The 21055-nt window shown below is 38.8% G+C and overlaps 1 protein-coding gene across 50 annotated transcripts in view; it reads right to left on the bottom strand.

The window, feature by feature from the left end:
- Nucleotides 1-662: 662 nt before the first annotated feature.
- Map4k4 (mitogen-activated protein kinase kinase kinase kinase 4) overlaps nt 663-21055 on the bottom strand; it is a 179065-nt gene continuing 158672 nt past the window's right edge. For 18 of the 50 annotated variants that reach the window (XM_074050386.1, XM_074050387.1, XM_074050389.1 and 15 more), the window contains 12 exons: nt 20832-21007; nt 20221-20341; nt 19005-19196; nt 16822-16939; nt 16328-16498; nt 12330-12473; nt 8827-8961; nt 6316-6416; nt 4576-4749; nt 3904-4063; nt 2694-2833; nt 663-2262 (listed from right to left, as the gene is read on the bottom strand). In XM_074050386.1, coding sequence (XP_073906487.1) covers nt 2179-2262; nt 2694-2833; nt 3904-4063; nt 4576-4749; nt 6316-6416; nt 8827-8961; nt 12330-12473; nt 16328-16498; nt 16822-16939; nt 19005-19196; nt 20221-20341; nt 20832-21007 — 1716 coding nt within the window. In that variant the 3' untranslated portion in view covers nt 663-2178. The remainder of the gene's footprint in view (nt 2263-2693; nt 2834-3903; nt 4064-4575; nt 4750-6315; nt 6417-8826; nt 8962-12329; nt 12474-16327; nt 16499-16821; nt 16940-19004; nt 19197-20220; nt 20342-20831; nt 21008-21055) is intronic. The other 32 variants (XM_074050390.1, XM_074050421.1, XM_074050423.1 and 29 more) reach the window with 5 other exon arrangements.

Here is a 21055-nt window from a genome sequence, read left to right as displayed (position 1 = left end):
AAGCCTAAACATGAATGTATTGCCAACAGTCATTTGATTCCAACTGAAGTCCTTTGGTGATGGAATCTGGTCCGTCTCAGCACCTTTCATAACTGGGATTAGGTCTTCTAGGTCAACCATAAAGTAGTACAGAAGAAACTGTTCTGCCCACTTTGGCCATTAGCACTACTCCAAAGTCATACCAAGGGAAAAAACGTTTTCATTTTCCTGACCCTCCAAAACAAAGTAAGGCTTTCTCAGCTTATCTTGTCCTTGTGGGTATCAAGCTATTTTTCTGCGTTTGTGAATGTATGTACTATGGTTCAAAGGAGAGCCTTTGGCAAAAATGACATACATGAAAGCTGCTAGAAGAGATGCCAACGTTGACAAGCTTGGGTAGAGGCTTGGCAAATATGTGCAGATGACTCTTACATTTTGGGGTGAAAAATAGGGAAAAGCCCCATTTTCATGCTACTTAAGAAAATCAACCACAAAGGAAGATCAAGACTACAAAACATAAAGCTTCTGTTTGAGGAATGAAGTGCACAGCAGTTGTTATACAATATTCCCACTCAGAACACAACAAGAGGAAAGCAAGATGGTGGAGCCGTGACTGGGCATTGCTCCTTCACTGACATCTAGCATCCTTAGAGGAATGGAGTGATAACCACAAAGCCGTGAAACAAATTATTACTCAAGACATTTATTACAAATGTCACGAACATATTCATAAAGTAAAATTAGTTTAAAAAACAGAGAACAAGAGAGCAAGTGAGAAAACAAAAGCCAGGGCTTTGAATGTTACACCTAAAACACAAGAAGATGTCATCTTTATGAATAAGTAGAATTAACTACATTCTTAAAATAGTTTAGTGCATTGCATTTTTAGAAAAGGGACAAACCCTCACCCCCAAGAAAAGGTTTCTGCAACACTGAACAGTTTTGTGTGACTACTCTAACATGACCACCTGTCTGCTACCAATCCCAATTGAGATTGCTATGTTGTAGGCAACAGTTGCCCATCAACCACTAACAGTGAGTCGGATGAAAATGCAGCATTCTGCTTTCTAAACTTTGAAAGCAAATTGCATTAGCCATAAGGCCATTTCCCACCATCATAGACAGTTTTTCTTGTGCCTGCTTAGACTTGTGACAAAATAACAGTCAAACTCCAATCAAATAGTTTTGGTATTAAATTAAACAATATTTTCATCCAAAAACAAACTAAATCACCTCTCAATGCATTAAAAACAATGAGGTAGGCAAAAAATAAACATGTAGGTTGAATTTTTTTTTCTTCTGCAAGTGCAGACTGTGGTAAAACTGTTGTTGCACTTCTAGGTTTAAACAAAAATTAAACCTTTAACTGAGGCAGTGCTAATACTGTCACACAACAAAGTTCTGGCCATTATACAAAATGCACATGTTTTCTTTTTCCTTCTTTTTTTCTTTTTCATTTTTTTTTAGAACCATCTGCACATGATGTAGGCAAAACTTGGTACACAGAAAAATGACTGATTTCCTGGCCAGGACAACCCTGCCCCCCAAAATAAAACTCAAAGAAACAAAATGGGACCCTTAGCCCACCCACCCCAAAACCCCACCCACAAAAAAGTTATCCTAGTAACTGTGTCTTTCACATTTTATAAATATTAACTTCTTAAACCTGCACCTTCTTCTTTCTCCACATATTGTCACATTACAAAAAAGAAATGTCAATTAAATACATTGTTAATGTTACTATATTAAATCTGCTCTCTGCTTTAGCAAACTGCTCCTTTCATCACCACTTTTTCACCTCCTTGTGCCCACCACCACAAAACCGGTGGCAAGTTCATCATCACCACCTCCAGACACCCACAGACAGAGTCATTCAGAGACAAGGAATTCTGGAGCTGCAGGAAGGTGTTCTTTCTGGTCTGATGCTCAACCCCAAACACTTCTAGCACCCATGGTAGAATCTGAACAGCACCAGCTGCGAGGCAGCCTTGATTTATTTTTGAGTAAGGAAAAGAAAAAGAATGGAAATAAACTGGCTAAAGAGTGGGAAGGAAAGGAGATAAAGAACTCAACACATGAGGCCTGGACACACAGCTGTCCTGGCTGCACCGGTGCAGCTCCAAGCTCCAGTTGCAAGGAATTCCAAGTTCTCAGGATCTTGAAGACTCTGAAGTTAGCAATCCCTAAATCACACTGCTTCTACCAGCTCAGTAGAGAAGTCCTGCCTAAGGTCATGAAATAAACCTGACTGCTGCCACCAGACCGAACTGAGGCAAAGAACACCTGCAAGAGAAGAGATGGTAATTAGCAGGACATCAGGCACCTTCTGGTACCCAATTTCCCTTAAGCATGATTAAAATGCCATGTGTAAAAGGTTTGTTAACTTGCTGGGCATCATGGCTCACACTCGTAATCCTAGCTACTGGACAGGCAGAGATCAGGAGGATCGCGGTTTGAAGCCAGCCCGGGCAAATAGTTTGTGAGACTCTATCTTGAAAATCCCCAACACAAAACAAGTCTGGTGGAGTGGCTCAAGTGTTAGAGCATCTGGCTAGCAAGTTAAGGTCCTGAGTTCAAACCCCAGTACTACCAAATAACTAAATAAAAAGTTCCTTATTTTGGAATCTATCAAGCTGCAAGGAAACACACCAAAGTAAAAATAAACCACTGCTAAAAAACAGTAGAAACCAAAAGAAAAGATAAGGAAACATTACCTTGTCATTGCGTTCACATAAGAATTTTAGTCTTTGAGCCCTTTTGTGCATAAACACACCATCCAAATGACCAGTTTCCACAGACCGGATCTCTATGGCCTTCTCTCCCCAGCCCATTGTCTGATTGGATCGAATATATGCTTTAGGGGAGGGAAAAGTACAAATCATTAAAGATAAGGAAATAATCTTGAAAGGATGTTTTTTATACACACACATCTACCTAAATAGCCAGCATGTGAGGATTTTTGCTTTTTGCTTTTAAGGAGCTCTGCCTTAGGGCTGGGGATATAGTTCAGTGAGAGCACTCTTGTCTAGCATATACAGGCCTGAATTTAAAAAAAAAAAAAGAGTTGTTCCTTTGTAACTGACTAGTCTACCTTGAGAAACAGTCATCTAAATCAGGGTTTGAATTAGTTTCCTAATTCAAACCTTTCATGCTTATCTCCAGAAATGGATGACTAAGTGAATGGTTTAGAGTGTCATAAGAAAAGGTGGGGGCAAGAACTGATGAGCAGAAAGAGATAGGGATTTAACTGTGATAAAACCATAACAGTTTGGGGATGTAAACACAAAGCCACGAAGACATCAAATGTCAGCCTCAGTTCCTGACAGGCTGTTTCTAGAGCAAATCATATCTGCTTCTTTGTCACTTTTTACTCCCCTCAAATTGGTCAGAAAATATCTGTCCTATTTTCTCTGGATGTCCTAAAAATTAAATTAGAGATAGTGATAAAAGAGTTTTTAAAAAGTATACAATTGATTTAAACAATCAGACCATGGATCTCATATATCTATGACAGTTTCATGGTCTATATTCTAACTTTCCATAATCTGTTGTTAACTCCTCTACTAAATGATCAGAAGGCTGAACAGCACACAAAATTACTATGACAGCTGAGCTTGGTGGTGCATACCTAAAAACCCAGCTACTTTGGGAGTCAGAGGCAGGAGGATCTCAAGTTTGAAGCAAGCCCAGGCAAAGTTAATGAGATACAATCTTAAAAACAAAATACAAACAGAAGGACTGGGGGTGCCGTTTAAGTAGTAGGGTGCGTGCCTAACACGCCCAAGGCCCTGAGTTCAATCCCTAGTATTCTAATAAGTAAACACAGATAAGATAGATAAAATTTTAAAGTTGCTATGACAAATAGAAGTGGACCTAGAGAAGGCTCTGCTTTCACAAATACTGCCTCTTCCTGGTGTTACATACCTACAGACGTTGGCATCTCTCCCCACTGCAGAACCACATCCTTCGTGATTCTTCCATATGTGTTCACATAAACCCCCTCATCTTCATAGCACACAAGAAGCTCCATCCCATCCGTGTTGGGAAGTATAATGATTGCATGGGGTTTGATGCTACATTGGATCTAGAAGAGAGGAGCCAAGTACAGGGAAGCATGTTTGTAGCTATTTCCAGCCATATGAAAGTGCTCAGCAAGACTTCCTAGTGAATGCACAGGTACTATATCCTTAGTGATGCATACAGCACATAGGTAATATTCTGGAAAAGCCACGTGATATACATCCCAGTCTCCCGTTTACAGGTCATTTACTCCACTGACTCACATTTCCAGAAGCCCTCAGAACATATGAATGGTGGACTCCATTTGAGATCCACTCCCAACCCGTTTTGGCTTGCCAGCAACTGCCCCAAATCCATCCCATGTTAGTCAAAGCAAGGGCTAAGAGGTCTATAGGAGGGCTTCACTGAACAGGGAAAGTAGATTTCCACTTGTCTCAGAGCATCGAACTACTGAAAATGGTATTTCATTTAAATACTCACCCCCACACCATGGGGAAATGAGGAAACCCTGCTTGTGTTAGTTCACTAAGCAGAGTAAAGGAAAAAGTCAAAACAAAGTGAAGCCAGTCAACCAACCATAGAGTGTGGGTTCTTTCTTACGTGTGTTGGTAGATAAATGTCATAGACTGATCCTGAATCCACATCAACAGCATGGAATCCAGCACAGGATCCATAGATCACTTTCAACCTCTGGCCTTCTTCAACAGTAAGATCCACCAGTAATGGCTTATGTACCAATTCTCCAAATGACTATAAAGAAGTAATCAAGACAGAAGCAGTAAGATAAAGTAGAACTTACTTCTAGCACATCAGTCTGGAGAAGCTAGACATACAAACTCAGTTACACAGTAACAAAATAGATTTTTATTATACTGTGTCAGCTAATTAGTACCTGAAGATGCTTCTTCCAGAAATTATACATTAAATTATAGCCCAAGAACTCTATGCTATTGTTGTCTCCATCAGAACAACATGGAAAGTCATATAATGAGTACTTTCTTCAGCATAGTATTTGACTATTCAAATTCAGTGGTGGAATGAAGAGAAATTACAGGAGTCACATTTTGAAAATCTGAATGGGGTTGTCATCCTAGTCACTATGTGAACTACAGAGAGTGTTGCTTTAATTTTCTGACCTGGCTGATAATGAGATGAAAGGATTTATTGTACTGGAATAGCCTGTCATGTACTGGATAGCTTCAGTTCTTAATAAATATCAATACTAACAGCTTAGTAACAGAACTAGAATGATGATAAAACAGAACAGATTTAAGATAATATATATAAAAGCAACTAGTACAGTTCCTCATACATAAAGGATATTAAGACCAGATTTTCTTGACCACCACTAAAATGGTCCAGGGACCATTCCTACTTTTATGTCTAATATTAGAAATAGTGTTACTAATTTATTTCTATCTAATGACAGAACAATATGAATTTTAACTAAGAAGTTCATAAACCTGTATTCAGTATAAAGTCTAAATTATAAGAAAAGAATTACTAAAAATACACGCAGAAAGTACTGACAATTTTCTACACTTTTTGGGGGGGCGGGGCACAGTGGAGAGCTGAAGTACAACTTTACTAAAATTTTTTTTTGCGCACACCTGTTTAGAAATCAAACCACCAGAAGTAGGTTTGCAACCAGTTATATGAGTATGTATGAACTCACAATCAGAAACAGTCCTAATTTTAGAACAAAGTGCTCATTCACGTTCCTAAAACTCTGCACATGAAACAGTCCTAATTTTAGAACAAAGTGCTCATTCACGTTCCTAAAACTCTGCACATGAAACATGACAAAGCCATCTTATTTTAAGTATGAGGTTGAATGTCCTATGTACAGTTTTTTTTAAATTTAAACAAAAATAGGACCATATTAACGTCCTTCTTCCACTTAATATATAACACGTTGCTTAGGTCATTAAGAAGTTCTGTAAATTCATTTTAATTTTTACCCTACTCAACAGACACACTTGGAATTGCCTCTTGTTGAACACTTTTCAAACCCATCTAGATCTTCACATACACTTATGTCTTTATGTGATGGTTTGCTTTTTAATGGAGGGCAAAAGTAGTGTTTTATCTTTTCCATTATCATATCAGCACCTTGATTGTATCAGAGCTTGGAAAACAATTAACCAAGCTTATTACATTATGTTAGAAAAGGCCTGTCTTATGACAAAGTTATACTCTGTATTAACAGATTTACATTGTTAATTTTAACTGTTCAGACTTTTAAAAATGATTCTCTGGCTCTTGGTTGTAGTTTGCTCAGCAGATGCTACTTTTAAATGCACTTGCTGTTGTTACCTTAAAGGCCATAAATTTGTGATATGGCTTAGGTGCCCACGCATAGACTTCCACAGAACTCTTCAAAGCAATTACCAGAAATTTGATTCTCTCATATTTTACTGAAAAACAGACAAACATAAAAAGCAAGAATGCATATGTCAGTATCAACATGGAACTCTAAATATTTTTAGTTGTCTTCTTCAAACTTTACAAATATTCCTTTTGTTGAGTCATGAAAAACAGCACATGGGAAAAATACAGACAGAGATCAAGCCACACCCTTTCCTTTTCCAATTCTTTAATGTATAATCCATGCTTTCCCATCTTTTTTGATGCTATACTGGGTTCAATTTCAATACTCTGGATACTACCAATGAATACTTTCAATAATGTTCCTAACTTTTTAGTTTCCAAGTATTTTATTATCAAGGATGATGTCAGACATACTACCATAAAGTATTGAGAGCTTAGAAGTCAAAAGGCTCCTGAATCACAAAGAAAAAGTGAGTCTTCTGTGTAGTTTTTCCAAAGTTCCTCATGTGGCTCACACTGAGGAATACAGAAGGTGATACACAACACTCTCAAGTCTGGAATTCTATCAGTAGATAAGATACATCTATGCAAAAGATCAAGTACCAAGTCTCCAATGACTAAAGAAGAAACCAAGACAGAAGCAGTAAGATAACTTACTCCTGGCAGGTCAGACTGGAGAAGCATATTATTTCCTGATTTACAGTAACAGTGATTTCTAGGATTCTACCTAGAATCCTCTTTTCAACTATGAAAAACAACTACCTCCTTTCTGTAGCCTCATATGTCCCTAATCATGCATGACTTACTGCCTGCTCTCCTGCACACAGGCTTGCTCATATCTCTATATAAACTAACATCGCAGTACTACTTGATTCTTTGTGAGAGAATAACTTGATACCTTTCCTTGTTAAACTCCACATATTGTCACTGTTCAAATAAGTCATTGACATTAACATTAAGACACCAAGGATTATAAGAGACTGGACAAACCAGCACTAATAGGATTTTCTGAAATGTTATAAGTGCTTTATATCTGCACTTTAATAAAACAACTTCTGAATACATGTGACTATTGAGCACTCAGAATATACAAAGGCCACTGAGGAATTAAATTTTAAGGTTTAACTTAAATCAATTTAAATAGCCTGCTGTTCCTGGTGGTAACAATAAGGATAATGAATGAATGATATTACTCATACTTATCTCCAGAAAATACCTGATGCACTTCTGTTAGAAAGATGAAAAGTCCAGTATAATCTGACACTCCTGCCTGTAGGATATAGCTCCCCCTGCAGGATTATCTATTCATGTTAGGAACTGTTTTGTTATTATGGCTATTAAATTTAGCCTTAGATGATTTTAGTTATATCTCAATAAATAAAAATACTTCACATAAACACAACACTGAAAAACCTAATCGCCAAATTCATATCAAAGAAAGAGTACTTCTTTTTCAGTATCACTTAGAATCATTCCAAATACTGTGATGACTCCTGTACTCATTATTAACAGTGAATGGGGGCTGCAGATAAGACTATAAAAATAAGAAGGATGTCAAGGAGTGTAATATCCTTGGGAGAAGAAGTGATTATTATATGTGCTTTAATAAACATAAACCAAGAAGTCAACAACCCATGTTTCCTTAATGTTAATCACCTTAAGTATATAAACAAACTTTCTATTTCAAATTCTATTCATTCCCATAAAACTTTAATTTGGCTATACTCCATTATTTCCCCTGTATGTCTAATATTATTATCAGTACTTTTTTTAATATGCAAAAAATTTTTTTTGATTTGGTTTTATTCCTGTGCAAGTTTATTTCACAATTACTACATGCATACTAGAGAAAAAAACAAAACAATGATTGGCCAGCGGCCTCATTTACTAGTCAAGAGCACATTAGCTTTGCACAGTGCACATATTTAAATACAACAAGCCATACTCTATAGGTCAAACTCAAGTGGTCTATCAGTGACTGCCAAGACTTGCTATTCTCTAAACAGAGAATAAACCTGGAATATAAAGGAAGAATCCAAACTAGTTGGCTTTATCTACTAGGACTTCCTTAAAGAAGTTACTTTGAGCCACATCTTAAAGAGGAGAAGGTGGACTATCAAAAAGAAGGGGTGGGGGACTAAGGATGTAGCTTCTTGGTAGAATGTCTAGGACTTGCAAGTTCCTGGGTTTAAACCCCAACACTGCAAGAAAATGAAAACAAAGGAGAAAAAAAAAAAAAGGATGAAAAAACTGTCACAAGATGCGAGAAGTGGGGGAGACTGAGGACACAGTGAGCACACAGAACAACTCTGTGGTACGGTTAGAGGTTCATAAGTACAGTAGGACAGTGTCTAGCTGAGACTTCAAGATTAGAAGATATGTTTAAAAACAAAGTACCAGAAAGGCACCACATGTTTCAGCAATAAGTTATTATAAGTTCCACAGAGCACATGAATCTTAAATTGAAACCTAATTAAACTGTGGAAAAACACTTACCAACTTTATAGTGTACACATCCTTCTAAATCTCCTACAGTTGTCCATCCTTGCTTTTTCTCAACTTCTGGATCATTGTGAAGGATTTTATTTCTTAACCAGGACAAATAGTAGACACGTAACTTATCCTTTTTGCCTGGCAAAATGAACATAAATATTTTACATTCATATTTACAAATAGGTATCATTAATGGCAATAGTATCCTAAAGAAGCTTTTATAAACAGTAAACACCATTTCCCCTAAGGGAATTATTTTGTAGCAGTTTTACTAGAGAACTCAATTTAAACTAGTAAAGGGGACTTTGGAAGCCCCTACAAAATTATCAGTGGGTACAGGAAAACTAGAAGATTCTGAAAGACTAATGAACTCACACTTACATAGGTGGATATTATCAATAAATACTATGAGATATATACAGTCCCTGTTTTTTGGCATACTCATACACTTTTGGGGGAGAGGTTTTTTTTTTTTTTTTTTTGTCTTTTCTTTTTTGGTGCTGGGATCGAACCCAGGGCCTCACGCATGCTAGGCAAGCGCTGTACCACCGAGCTACATCCCAGCCCCTCATACACTTTTGGAATCTTCAAAGTGATAAGTATCTTCTTACATGCTAATGACTGTCAGTCCCTAGGCAGCTCTAGGATGAGGGCTGGTCACTAGAAAGACCAAGCAGAATTAGAGGGTTGAACCTTTTAGCCCCAACCCCAGCCTCTAGGAAGGGAGAGGGACTGAAGCTTAAGTCTACCATCACTGACCAAATGTTTAGTCAATCATTCCTATGTAACGAAGCTTCCATAAAAGCTGAAGATGACAGAATTAAGATGGACTTCTAGACAGCTGAACACATGAAGGTTCATGGGAGATGGTCTACCTGGGAAGGGCATGGAAGCTTTGTGCCCCATCTCTCATACCTCACACTGTGCTTCCTTTTTATCTGTCTCCATTGGAATACCCTTTATTTGAAGAAAAAATGAACAAACAGGGATGGGGATGAAGTTCAGTGGTAGAGTGCTTGCCTAGAATGAATAAGGCCCTGGGTTTAATCCCCAGCACTGCAAAAAACACACAAAACAAAACAAAATAAAAACCAATAGACATAAATCTGAGTTCTGTGAGCTGCTCCAGCAAATTAATCAAACCAAAGAAGGGGCTTGTGGGAGCCCCGATATATAACCAGTCAGTCAGAAGTTCCCAAGGCCTGAATTTGATACTGGTGTTTAAAGGAGTTGTGTGTTGTGGGTCTCAGCCCTTAACCTGTAGTATCTGATGCCACTTCCAAGTAGGTAAATGTCACACTGAACTGAATCAGAGGACACCAGCTGCTGTCAGTTGCTACAGAATTGCTTGCTTGCTGTTGAGGAGAAATCCCCATACCCTTTGGGGTCACAGAAGTCTTCTGTGTTGATTGTTGTTGAGTGAAAAAGTATATGAGAAATTGAGTTTGATTTTTTTTCCTATATCCTCTTAACACAATAACGCAACTAACAGAACTTTAAGATGCTTTGACATGTATTATGTTATTTGACTCTTAAAACACTCTAGAGTAGCTGTTATCCCCCAATTGACAGATAAGCATAAGGGCTAAACCAATCGTCCAATACAGAGACTTTAATGGAGGGAAAGACAAGTGACGACTAGTAATGTGTAGCAATCAGCTCAGAAAGGATTAACATTTAGACTATGTAATTAACTCTTATAAATCAATAGAAAAACTAGACAAGCAACTAAAACAGGCATTTTACAAAAGAAGTTTATCTTATAGGTACATAGGAAGGTGCTGCTTTAATAGTGAGAGGGTTGGAGGAGTGGCTCAAGTGGTAAGTGCACCTGCCTAGTAAGCATGAAGTCCTGAGTTCAAATCCCAGTGGCACCAAAACAACAACAAAAAAACTCATAATGAGATAGGCACAGGTGACTCACACCTGTAATCTAGCTACTTGGGAAGCAGTTCAAGGCAGATAGTTCAAGAAACCCAATCTCCAAAATAACTAGAAAAAAATGGACTGAGGTATGGCTCAAGTGGTAGAACACCTGCTTTACAAGCACAGAGTCCTGAGTTTAAACCCTAGTTCCACCAAATAAATAAATAACCATAATGATATAGAATTTAATAAAGCTATCAGAATGTGAAGCGTTAAAAAGAATGATACGAAACTAAGGCAAAGTATGGAGCAATTAGAAACTTAATAGAATAGTGTTGAGCCATTTTAAAAAGTCTGGCATTATCTACCACAGGAAGATGTAGGCATATCCTATATATGATCCAGTATCTTCTCTCCTAATATAGGTTATGCGGTTTAGCCCCCAAATATGTAAGTAATGTTCATAATAGGCCCAAATGAGAAACAACACAAATGTTTCAATCAACAGCAGAATGAATAAATAAATCATAGTCTAGTCACATATAGGAACAAAGAGGAACCAACTATTGCTAAAAGCATCAAAAACTGATGTTCAACAAAAGTAGCCACACATTCCCATCAACAGGCTAAAACAGGAAAAAGCGTAATCACATTAAGACAAACCCAAACCACATTCATGTATCAGGAAAGCAGGAATACTGAGCAAACTGCATCAACTTGCTAAAGGATTTCTACACAACACTTACAGCTAACATCAGACTTAATGGTAAGAAACCAGATGCTTTCCCTCTAACATATGGAATAAGACAAGAATGTCCCCTTTTATCTCCCATTAAACTTCATACTGGGTGTCCTAGCCAATGCAATAAGAAAAGGAAAAATATATAAGGATTGAGAAAGAAGAAATAAAACTATCTTTGCTTCTAGAAGATAATTTTGTCTAGTTAGAAAGTATCAGAGTCAGAAAAATAAAAAAACAGCAAAACAAAAAACCTCCTGAAACTTAATAAGCAATTATGGTGATGTTTCAAAACATAAGCCTACTACATAAAAGTTCATTTCTTTCATGGCAAGTCACAAAAAGACATAATGGAAGCGTAAATATGTATTGTGTTAAAGGAAAGAAGCCAGGCTACCTACAAAAGTCTATATATTATATGATCTATATTTAATCACACAAGACTACACACTGTGTGATTCCAATTACATAACATTCTGGAATAGGAAAAAACAGTAAACAGTCTGTCAGTTGTTACCAAGGTCTCAGAAAAATGGATAAATAGGGATTTTTAGGGCATTGAAATTAGTCCAAATGATACAATGATGGCAGATACAAATCATTATAAATTTGTCAAAATCAAAGTGTTAACCCTAATATGAACTCTGTTCTTTAGTTAGTAATAATGTATTAAGAAATAATATGTGCCACAAATGCATCATACTAATACAAGATGTTAGTAAAGGGAGAAGTTGGTGTGTCATGCTATGAGTATCTTCCTTTCACAGTACTGCAAACTCACAATATAGCTGTACCTCATTTAGTTGGCATATCAGAGAATAAGTTTACTGATGTTTAGTTTGTAAAGTTATAGTATTTGTAAACAGTTTTACAGATTCTGCTTTACTAAACAAACACTTACCAGATATTGTCACCAAGACATTTAAGCCCTCAAGTACATCCATTTGCTGAAACCGTCTTCGGTTGATCAGAGGATATACCTTCCCTTGGCCACTTCTGTCCAACAGCATCAGACCACTCTCTGTGCCCACTAGCAAATTCACCCCTGTTTCAAGGACACAGAAAGGGCTAAGTTTTACACTGTACTTGGACAATAGCAGGTTGTAAGGAAAGGCTAACAGCCCCCTTCTTGTAAAAGAGGTCAGCTTCTGTACCTCACTCAGAAAAAGAAATGCTTAGAATAGTCAGAAGTTAAAGCAACAAAACCTGCAACAAATGATCAAGTAGGAATCACAATGACTATTTACTTAGCTATGAGAAAAGATGTAAGGGGAAGAGTGAAGAAACCTCATCCCAACCGCCATATGGTCCATCCTTTTCAGGGTATCTTCAGTTCCCCCAGGGTGCTGTGTGCTTACTATTTCTGTGGCTTTACAGATCCTACATCTACCTAGCCATACCAGACACTTCACCTGATGCCATGGTCCCTTCATGCTTCCTTTATACTCATTGGTCAACTTCTCGATTGAGTTTTATATATATATATATATATATATAAAACGCTTGCCCTCCCCTTCCTTCTGCTCCCTCCCTCAAATCCTTACCAGCTTATGAGTTGGCTTTTATCATTCAGTCTCCACCATCATCAAGAAAAAACTACACTCAGTTCTTTCACCCCTCCATCTCTTAGGGATATTAAAATACTGGGACTTCCTCATTGTGACCCATCCAAACTCTCTGACCATGTACTGGCCTGGTTTGCCTACTCTTCTACTGTGGTGGGCAGTGTCCTCTGTTTCCACACACCTTCTTTACTTACACAGAGAAGCTGCCATTGCTGTCTGGTTGATGACACACATCTTCACCTGCGCTCAAGCAGCATCTCAGAACCAGGAACTCCTAAACCCATACTGTGCCTCTCTGCTTTTCCACTCACTACAACTTTCTGCAGCAACCGACTTTCCTGCTTAGAAAAACTAGCTAAACTAGCCACCAAATCTAGGTAATGCCTACTGTTTTCTGTCCCTTCCCCTTTCCTCTGCTCTCACCCTAGTTCAGGTTTTGGCTACTTTATAACTGTTGGACACAGACCCTAATTCAGATTGATAAGACAATCTCTACTTCCTCATAACTATACATCATCACTCAATTTTATAATACTTACATTAAGGCGCCTTTGCAGTAATTTTTATAAATATACAATGTAACTTTTCAATTAATTAAATTTTATAATCAAATTTGTAATGCTCATATTAAGGCTCCCTTCCCAACCATTCTAATTGTTCACAGATTAGTTTATTAAGAATTACAATTGTGTTCACAAGAATCCTGTATAGGTTGACAATACATGATCTAAAATTTCATTCAGATTCAGTGATAAATTATAGTATTATAGGAAAAGTAACATAATAAGTGCAGAAAATTCACTATGAATATAATAATGGAAAACAATCATGCTCAAAGTGGTGTGCTATAAGTAAACCTAGCTCCAAATAGGGGAAAAATAACTTCATTAAAAATATAATAAAGCAGATATAGTGACATTTGCTTGTAGTTCCAGTTCCTCTGGAGGCTGAGGCAGAAAGATTGCTTGAGTTCCAGAGTTTGGGCAAAATAGTGAGATCCTCATCTCAAAAAATGAAAATGTGTGTTACACATATAATATTTAACAATTTACAAACAAAAGTCTCTTACAAAGATAAATACAAAAGAATACTTATTGCAAGCATTCTCTAGGTTAAACGAAATCCTAAATTTTGTTGTGGACTTTACTATTCCAAAATAAAGCTATCTCTAAAATTCTCAATTTTTCCCTCCTGTAAGGCTGTAGCTCTCATGGTAAATGTTTTAAATCTTTAAAAGGCTCATTTTTAACTTTTGAGATACTAAAAACCCACCTCTGATATGCCCCTTCTTCAGGAGCCTCTGAAAAACACTGACTTACAGAAATATTTTTCAATGTTAACTCCCTATCTGCTCTTTTAACATGAAAAAATGGCAAGTTCCACCACATTTTTAAAGACACACAACAATTTCCTTTTAAGTTTTGAAGAAGTGAATTAGGAAAAAAGAATATTTACAAGTCTTTTTAGGTAATGGGAAAATGTCAGTCGAGGGTACATAGAATGGGACCCAGAACGTTTTTGGAGCATTAGTGGAATATAAGAATGCTACGAAGCATGTCTACTCTGGATAAAATGATGCCACCTGCTAAACATGGATTACCAATTTCAAAAGAACTAGGCTGGGCATGATGACATACGCCTGTAATTCTAGTTACTCAAGAGGCAGAGATCAGGAAGATCATGGTTTGAGGCCACCCTGGGGGAAGTTCTTGTAACCTCATCTCAATCAGTAAAAGCTGAGCACAGTAGCATGAATCTGTCATCCCAGTTACATGGGAAGCATAAATACAAAGACTTCAGCCCAGGCATAAATGTGCATAAATGTGAGTCTCCATTAGAAAAATACCTAGAGCAAAAAGGGATGGTGGTGTGGCTCAAGTGGTACAGCACCTGCCTGGCAAGTGCAAGGCTCTGATTTCAAACCCCAGTACTAAAATAAATAAATAAGATAAATCAAAACAAAACAAAACCCTGACATGCTTAACACAATCTCTACACTAAATGTGATACAGCAATTTTTGAGGATAAAATAATCCCATTAAAATCCTTTGATATGAATAAAAATGATGAAACTCCATTCCCTAAAATTATGGCAACTGTTACTCACTGAGCAACAGCAGTGTAACAGTGATGCTGCTGCAATAAGTGCTGTCATGTGATGCCCATTACCCCCCAAAACACCAACTTTCTTACCTTGTGGTGAATAAATGCCTTACAACATGATCATGAGGGGATTTATAATACTCTTTCAATAGTGAGAAAGGCAGAAAAACAGATCCCATAGAATAAGAGAAAGTTGGTATGTCTGTGATGGATATGGACAACTCTTCTAACCACTTAGGGACTCTGAGGGGCTAAGCAGGGGCTTAGGAAAGGGCAAGAAAGAAGTCAAGGTTGAGCTAAAGTAAAGGAGATGGATGAAAAGGAAAAGCAGGAGGGTAAATTTTATTAAACCCTGGTCCAGTCCTCAAAAACAGGGACATTCTGAGGTTAAAAAGATTATAGAGTTGGGTCAGCTCACTATTTCTCCTATAAGCAGCAGGAAGGAGAGTGGCTGAGTATGAGGGGGATCAGGTGGGTGAGGAGAGGAGAGCTGATTCACCACTATGGGGAGTGGGGGGGCTATTGATATTCAAGGGATAAGACAGCTGGGAATATCCACTAAACTCAAAGGGATTTCCTGCATTTTACTCATTTATATGTACAACATCAAGAGAGTAAGAGATTGTTACAGCATTCAAGGTAGTGAAGAACAAAAACAATGTGTGGAACTGGAAGACAGAGTAAGCACAAGTATAGGACCAGCGCTGGCAGAAAGGCATGCTTCAGAATTTGAGAAGGCAGACATTCATATGCAGCAATCTCCTCATGAATGCCCCCTTGCAGTGTCTAAAGTTCTAAGGATGCTGTACAAACACAGGCAAGTCAGATAACAGACCCCTGGGCAGCTACGGATTGCTTTAAGAAGTCTCATATGAATGTTAGACCAAAATCACAAGGCAAGAAAAAAAATGGACATGCAATATTTAATGAAAAACATCTCAATGAACTTCTTCATTCTTCCTATAAATATGGACCAAGTGCTATCTCATCCTTTCCCTGCTCCTCTTTATATGAAGAAAGGGCCCTGGTCATTCTTTCTAATGCCCAACTGCTGAACTGACTACAGGCAACCCACACATGCATACTCAGCCACAGGACAAGAATCACAGAAGTCACTGACCCTTCGAAAAAAAATCTCAAACTACTCAAAGTAGTAATTCTCTTAAAACAAAACAAAACAAAACCTAGCCTGTTCTTCAGAATAAAACTGAGAGAACAGCAGTAGACCTACCCCATAAAGCAGCACACAGAATCTCCGAGTTAAATCTTTTCTTGTATTTTCGAATTTCAGGGGTGTCGCTCTGTGGCCTAGTATTGGTGGGATTCACATTAACCACTGAGCCCTTCCGGGTAGGATCTTGCCTTATGGCTTCTGGTCTCATTCCATCACAGGAAAATCCTACTAAAACATAGTACATTTGACATTATTTTCTGTACATACATACCACACCTGCCTCCCTCCTTCACTATATACCAAGTAAACATTCATATGCCATGACTGACACTTTATCAAAGAGAAGACATTTTGTAAGAAATGTATATGGAAAAAGGAAATCGACTATGCAGTTCATTGCAAATAAGGCAATGAAAGTGGAATGGGAAGTCTCTGTACTCGAGGTCTGTGCCTGTGAACAACACTCAAGCCATGCCTAAGCCACTTAAAAGAGTTACACAAAGGGACCAAGTCCTGTTTGTCAGCTGCTTTCTTGTTGCTGCTGTACTTACCCACAGAAGTTACTGTTGTCCCACTAGATGGAGAAATCTGTAGTAATCGGGGGTCTATAAAAGGTGTAAAGGAGGAGGAAGATTTGTGTTTCTGGAGTGTGCTACTAGCGGACTGAGTCTGCAATGTAAATTTCAATTTCATTAATACAAATGACATTTAAAAACTGAACATCAAAAAAAAAAAAAAAAAAACATTTCAACTCCCTTCTTTACTGTACTATTTTCCCAATCTGAACCCTAGTCTTCCTGCATCATTCCCCCAAAAACACTCTGCAGGAAGCCTCCATGTGGGTGCAGCACACCCCAGCAGGTTGTTTCGCCTGCAATCACTGGAGGAGCTACACCTATTGATGTGCATCTCTGACAGTGATGCTGCAAATTACCAGCAAAACCTGCATTACATGCTTCTACATTTTTTAAATTACATAAATAATTACAATGTAAACTCCTAAAGGAGGTCTAAGAAGTCTTGATTTCAAGTAATTACTTTCTAAATTTATTTTTCTGTTCAGAAAAGTCCAATTAATCTATGTTAGAGTTTGGCAAATCTTTATCTTATTTAAATTGAGCCTCTTGCCAAAAAGCTACAGAAGCTTTGGCTCTCATTGTTTAGGTACATCACCAATAGACCCATACTGAACAGGGGTTCATTAGTGAAAGGTGCAAACAACAAAACAAGGTACAGCTTCCTGATCTTTTAGGAGCACTAGTGTTTTGGTTAATAATGTAACTTAAGACTGGAAGAAAAAAAAAAAAAAAAGAACAAAACGAAAACAAAAAAACCAAAGCAAAACAAACAAAAAAAACCACAAAGAAAGTGAAACAAATTGTTAAGTGGAAATGTAATGATGATTAAAAATAAAACAAACAGAAAAATAAACTTGCCAGTTTAGTAAGTTAAGGGTTATAGTAAAATGGAGCAAAGTGTAAAATATAAACACAAGGAAGAATGGAGTGTAGGTTGGTTATCTATCTTGCGAGAAAAAAAGAACATATCTTTTGTCCTGTACCATTTCACTCCCTCTGTGGGCCCCTGAAAGTCACCACGTCTAATAGCTTTGGTTCCTCTAAGCTCCACAACTGACACACATGCCACCTCACAAGCATCTGTCCTGCCCCGTGAGTTTGGCCAACCCATTCAATGGTCAATCTTATGCTGAACCTGCCTGGAAGCAGTCGACTTTGCCTGCTCCTCAGGAAAGGATTTTTCTGATTCTGTCTAACAAGGGAACAAAGCAGGAGCAGCAGTCAGTTCAGTGTTCACATTAACAAGAATGGCTGAAGCTGCATGTCAGTTTTGACATCTCTTAACAGTTAGGTAAATGCATTTAAACCAAACCTCCTATGAAGTCAAATCACTTGTCTAACTGACAGAGAGCTCAAGGCAGGCTTCTGTCACTATACTTAGATATGACCCTGTTCAAAGAGCAAAGAATCACCCAGCTATCACGCAATGGAGCAGCACAGCCACACCACAAACACGCAGGACTTCCCGTATAAAATCTAAGTTAAAAGCACACTCAGACCTTTGTCCTTGGCTTAGCATCCTAATTTTCTAGATTTTCCCAGAAAACCTTTTGTCTTTTCTTAAACTGAGAGACTGAATTTCAAGGAAACAAATCCTTTTTAGGGGCTGGTGAAAACAAGTAAGAGTAACCAACCAATAGCCACCCTCCCCAAAATAAACAAAGACAAAACAAAACAAACTAAAACTAATCCAGGCCTGTTTGAAGAAGATTCCCATACAAGACAACAAGTTTGCTCTGGTAAACCGAAGTCTAAGCAACCAAATTTTCTTGTACTTTATTTACTGGATTAAAAGAATGTCAAAGGGAGATTCCACAAATAACTACAAGAATTTCATGCCAAATATATAATGGCTCTAAGAACACAGCAATCATTCTATTTAGATTTTTAAAAAACTGAATAAAGAAAGCCATGCAACTATACTTATCTATAGGAAGTACATGGTGAACTGGCAAGTTTGGAGGGAATCAACCTAGGGTTAAGGGGTTTGTATGCAGATCTGAAACATGTTACTTGGGGGTTGGGAGGAGGGTAGGTGACAGAAGAAAGCAGGTAGGGAAGGGGAGAGGGTGTTGGGAAGGGTTCCTTTGCAAACTAGCTCCTAGGCAGTGCTGGTCTAACCCCAGGAAAGCAGCCAGCTGTGGTGCGAGACATACCTCATTAGCAGTGAGCTTGTCCTGGGGTGTCTGTGGGGACATGGTGGGTGTCGGCTGGCTGGAGGATGGGGAGGAGGAGGTGGAGGAAGTGGAGGAGGAATGGCTTTGCTGTAAGAGATCTGGCAAGAGGTGAATGCGACCGGCAAAGCCATTGCTCTCATGATGGCTGGCACGCTTTTGGTCAACTGTACTCTGTAGAAAAAACAGGCACACTGGTCTCGCTCAAGTGCTGCTGACATTACCTACAACCCTACTGATAACTGCTTCATTTAAGGTGCTGTGTAATTTCTCAAACTCCACTAAATTACCAAGGAAAAACCAAGGATATTAGCCTGAATTGCTCACACTTCCTCACCAAATGCCTAAGTTGAACCAACAGAATTCAAAGTACCTCATCAGGGGGCCACAAAACAGGGAGGGCTGCATCTGGTTCATCTGTGGCACGAACTTCCTGCAGACTACTACCCCTTTTTTTCTTTACAGATTTTTCTTTCTAAGAGTCTAGAATATCCTGTAGCTTCTTTGAATCCTGGTCTTTTCCACATTTGTTATTCCTACTTTCCATCCATATGCACTGTGGTAGCATGCAACACTCTCAGGATAAAGTCCCGAAGATCAGCTAGGTGCCCTATCTATTTCAATGAGGAGCATATCACTTGGATAGATCTACAGTAAAATGTTGTAAAACTAATGACTAAAACTGAGCACATCTGGTGACACACATTTAATTCAACAAGTGGGAAAGCACAGAAGGGAGACCTCCCAACCCTGTGCCTTGGGGCTGTGACAAGGTTTGTCCAGCCTGCCTCATCTGCTCTTGCTGCAGCACCACAGACACTGAGGGCCAGGCACCCTTAGCAGACCCTCTATGGCTGCTCTTCCACAAGCTTTGGATCTGTGCCTTCACTCTTTGAGCCCGCATAGGACTCCCTGTGGCTTTTCAACTGCTCAGACACAGACTGTGAGACTCAGCGCAGAGCTTGGATGAGGGCTGCTGCAGGCATGCAGGGGAACAGCAATGTGGGGTGAGAGACTACTGGCTACCTTCGCGGCATGCAGCACGCACCTGCCTCCCTAGCCCCAGACACGCTACCCTCAGGAGCTTGTTAACATGAAAACAGAGGATGTAGAAACAGCATGAGTGAGTGAATGAGCAAGTGGGTTAATGACTACAGGAGAAGCTCAGCCTCTGACATCGGAGAGAAGACACAGGTACCTGGCGGACGATTAGGGTGCCCTCCTTGGATGGGGTCATGGCTGGTTCACTTTCAACATCATCATGAACAATCATGGTTTTCACAGATTCTGTTTCACCATTGCTCAAATTCAGAGATGACCTACGGAGACAAAATCCAGAAGTGAAGGGTCCTACTCCCAAAGCTCAAGGATATGTTATTGAGACTTTTCACCCTCTCAAAGTTGTAAGGTTAAGATGAGGTTGCAGGTATAATGTTTCCTCAAGGAAAGCAAAGGCTTAGTTTTGTCCCTTCGACAAAGGGTTCCCCTGAAGTTCAGTTTGTTTCTGAGCAAAAAGTTAGAATGAGTACTTATAGTCAATTAAAAGAGTTATACCAAACAAATTTCCTTTTCATAAGATCCTTATACAAAAGAAAAAAAGTAAAGTACACATTGGGGTGTCACAGAGGCACTGATAATGTGCACTCACAGAGAAGGGACACAAGGGAGACAAATACAAAAGCTGTTGCTGCTGAGTCCGTGAAAACTACGTATTAATGCTCAGGCTCATGTGACAGGTTTCGGGAAACTGCCTGGTTGCCAGTGTTAGTGGTAACACTCTTATCCTCCCTAAACACACTAAAGACTGACGCTGCTCTGGTGTCCTCTGGTCCTGAGGTGGATTCATCAGCCCCCTCTTGTTCCACGTCATCGTCTTCCTCATCTGTCGTCCCTGACTCCTCACTGGAGGAGGAGTAGTCTGTCACTTTGTGAGGTGGCCGCACATCTTCTACTGCTCGAAGCTCTTTGGCCAGTGCAGTCAAATCCTAATGCAAAGGACAGAAGAGTTAGGTGAAGGGAGAAGAAACCAAGAG

The sequence above is a fragment of the Castor canadensis genome, chromosome 12, assembly GCF_047511655.1.
Source record: "Castor canadensis chromosome 12, mCasCan1.hap1v2, whole genome shotgun sequence".
Lineage (NCBI taxonomy): Eukaryota > Metazoa > Chordata > Mammalia > Rodentia > Castoridae > Castor > Castor canadensis.
Note: the sequence above shows the minus strand (reverse complement) of the source record. Positions and strands in the feature narration are given on the sequence as shown.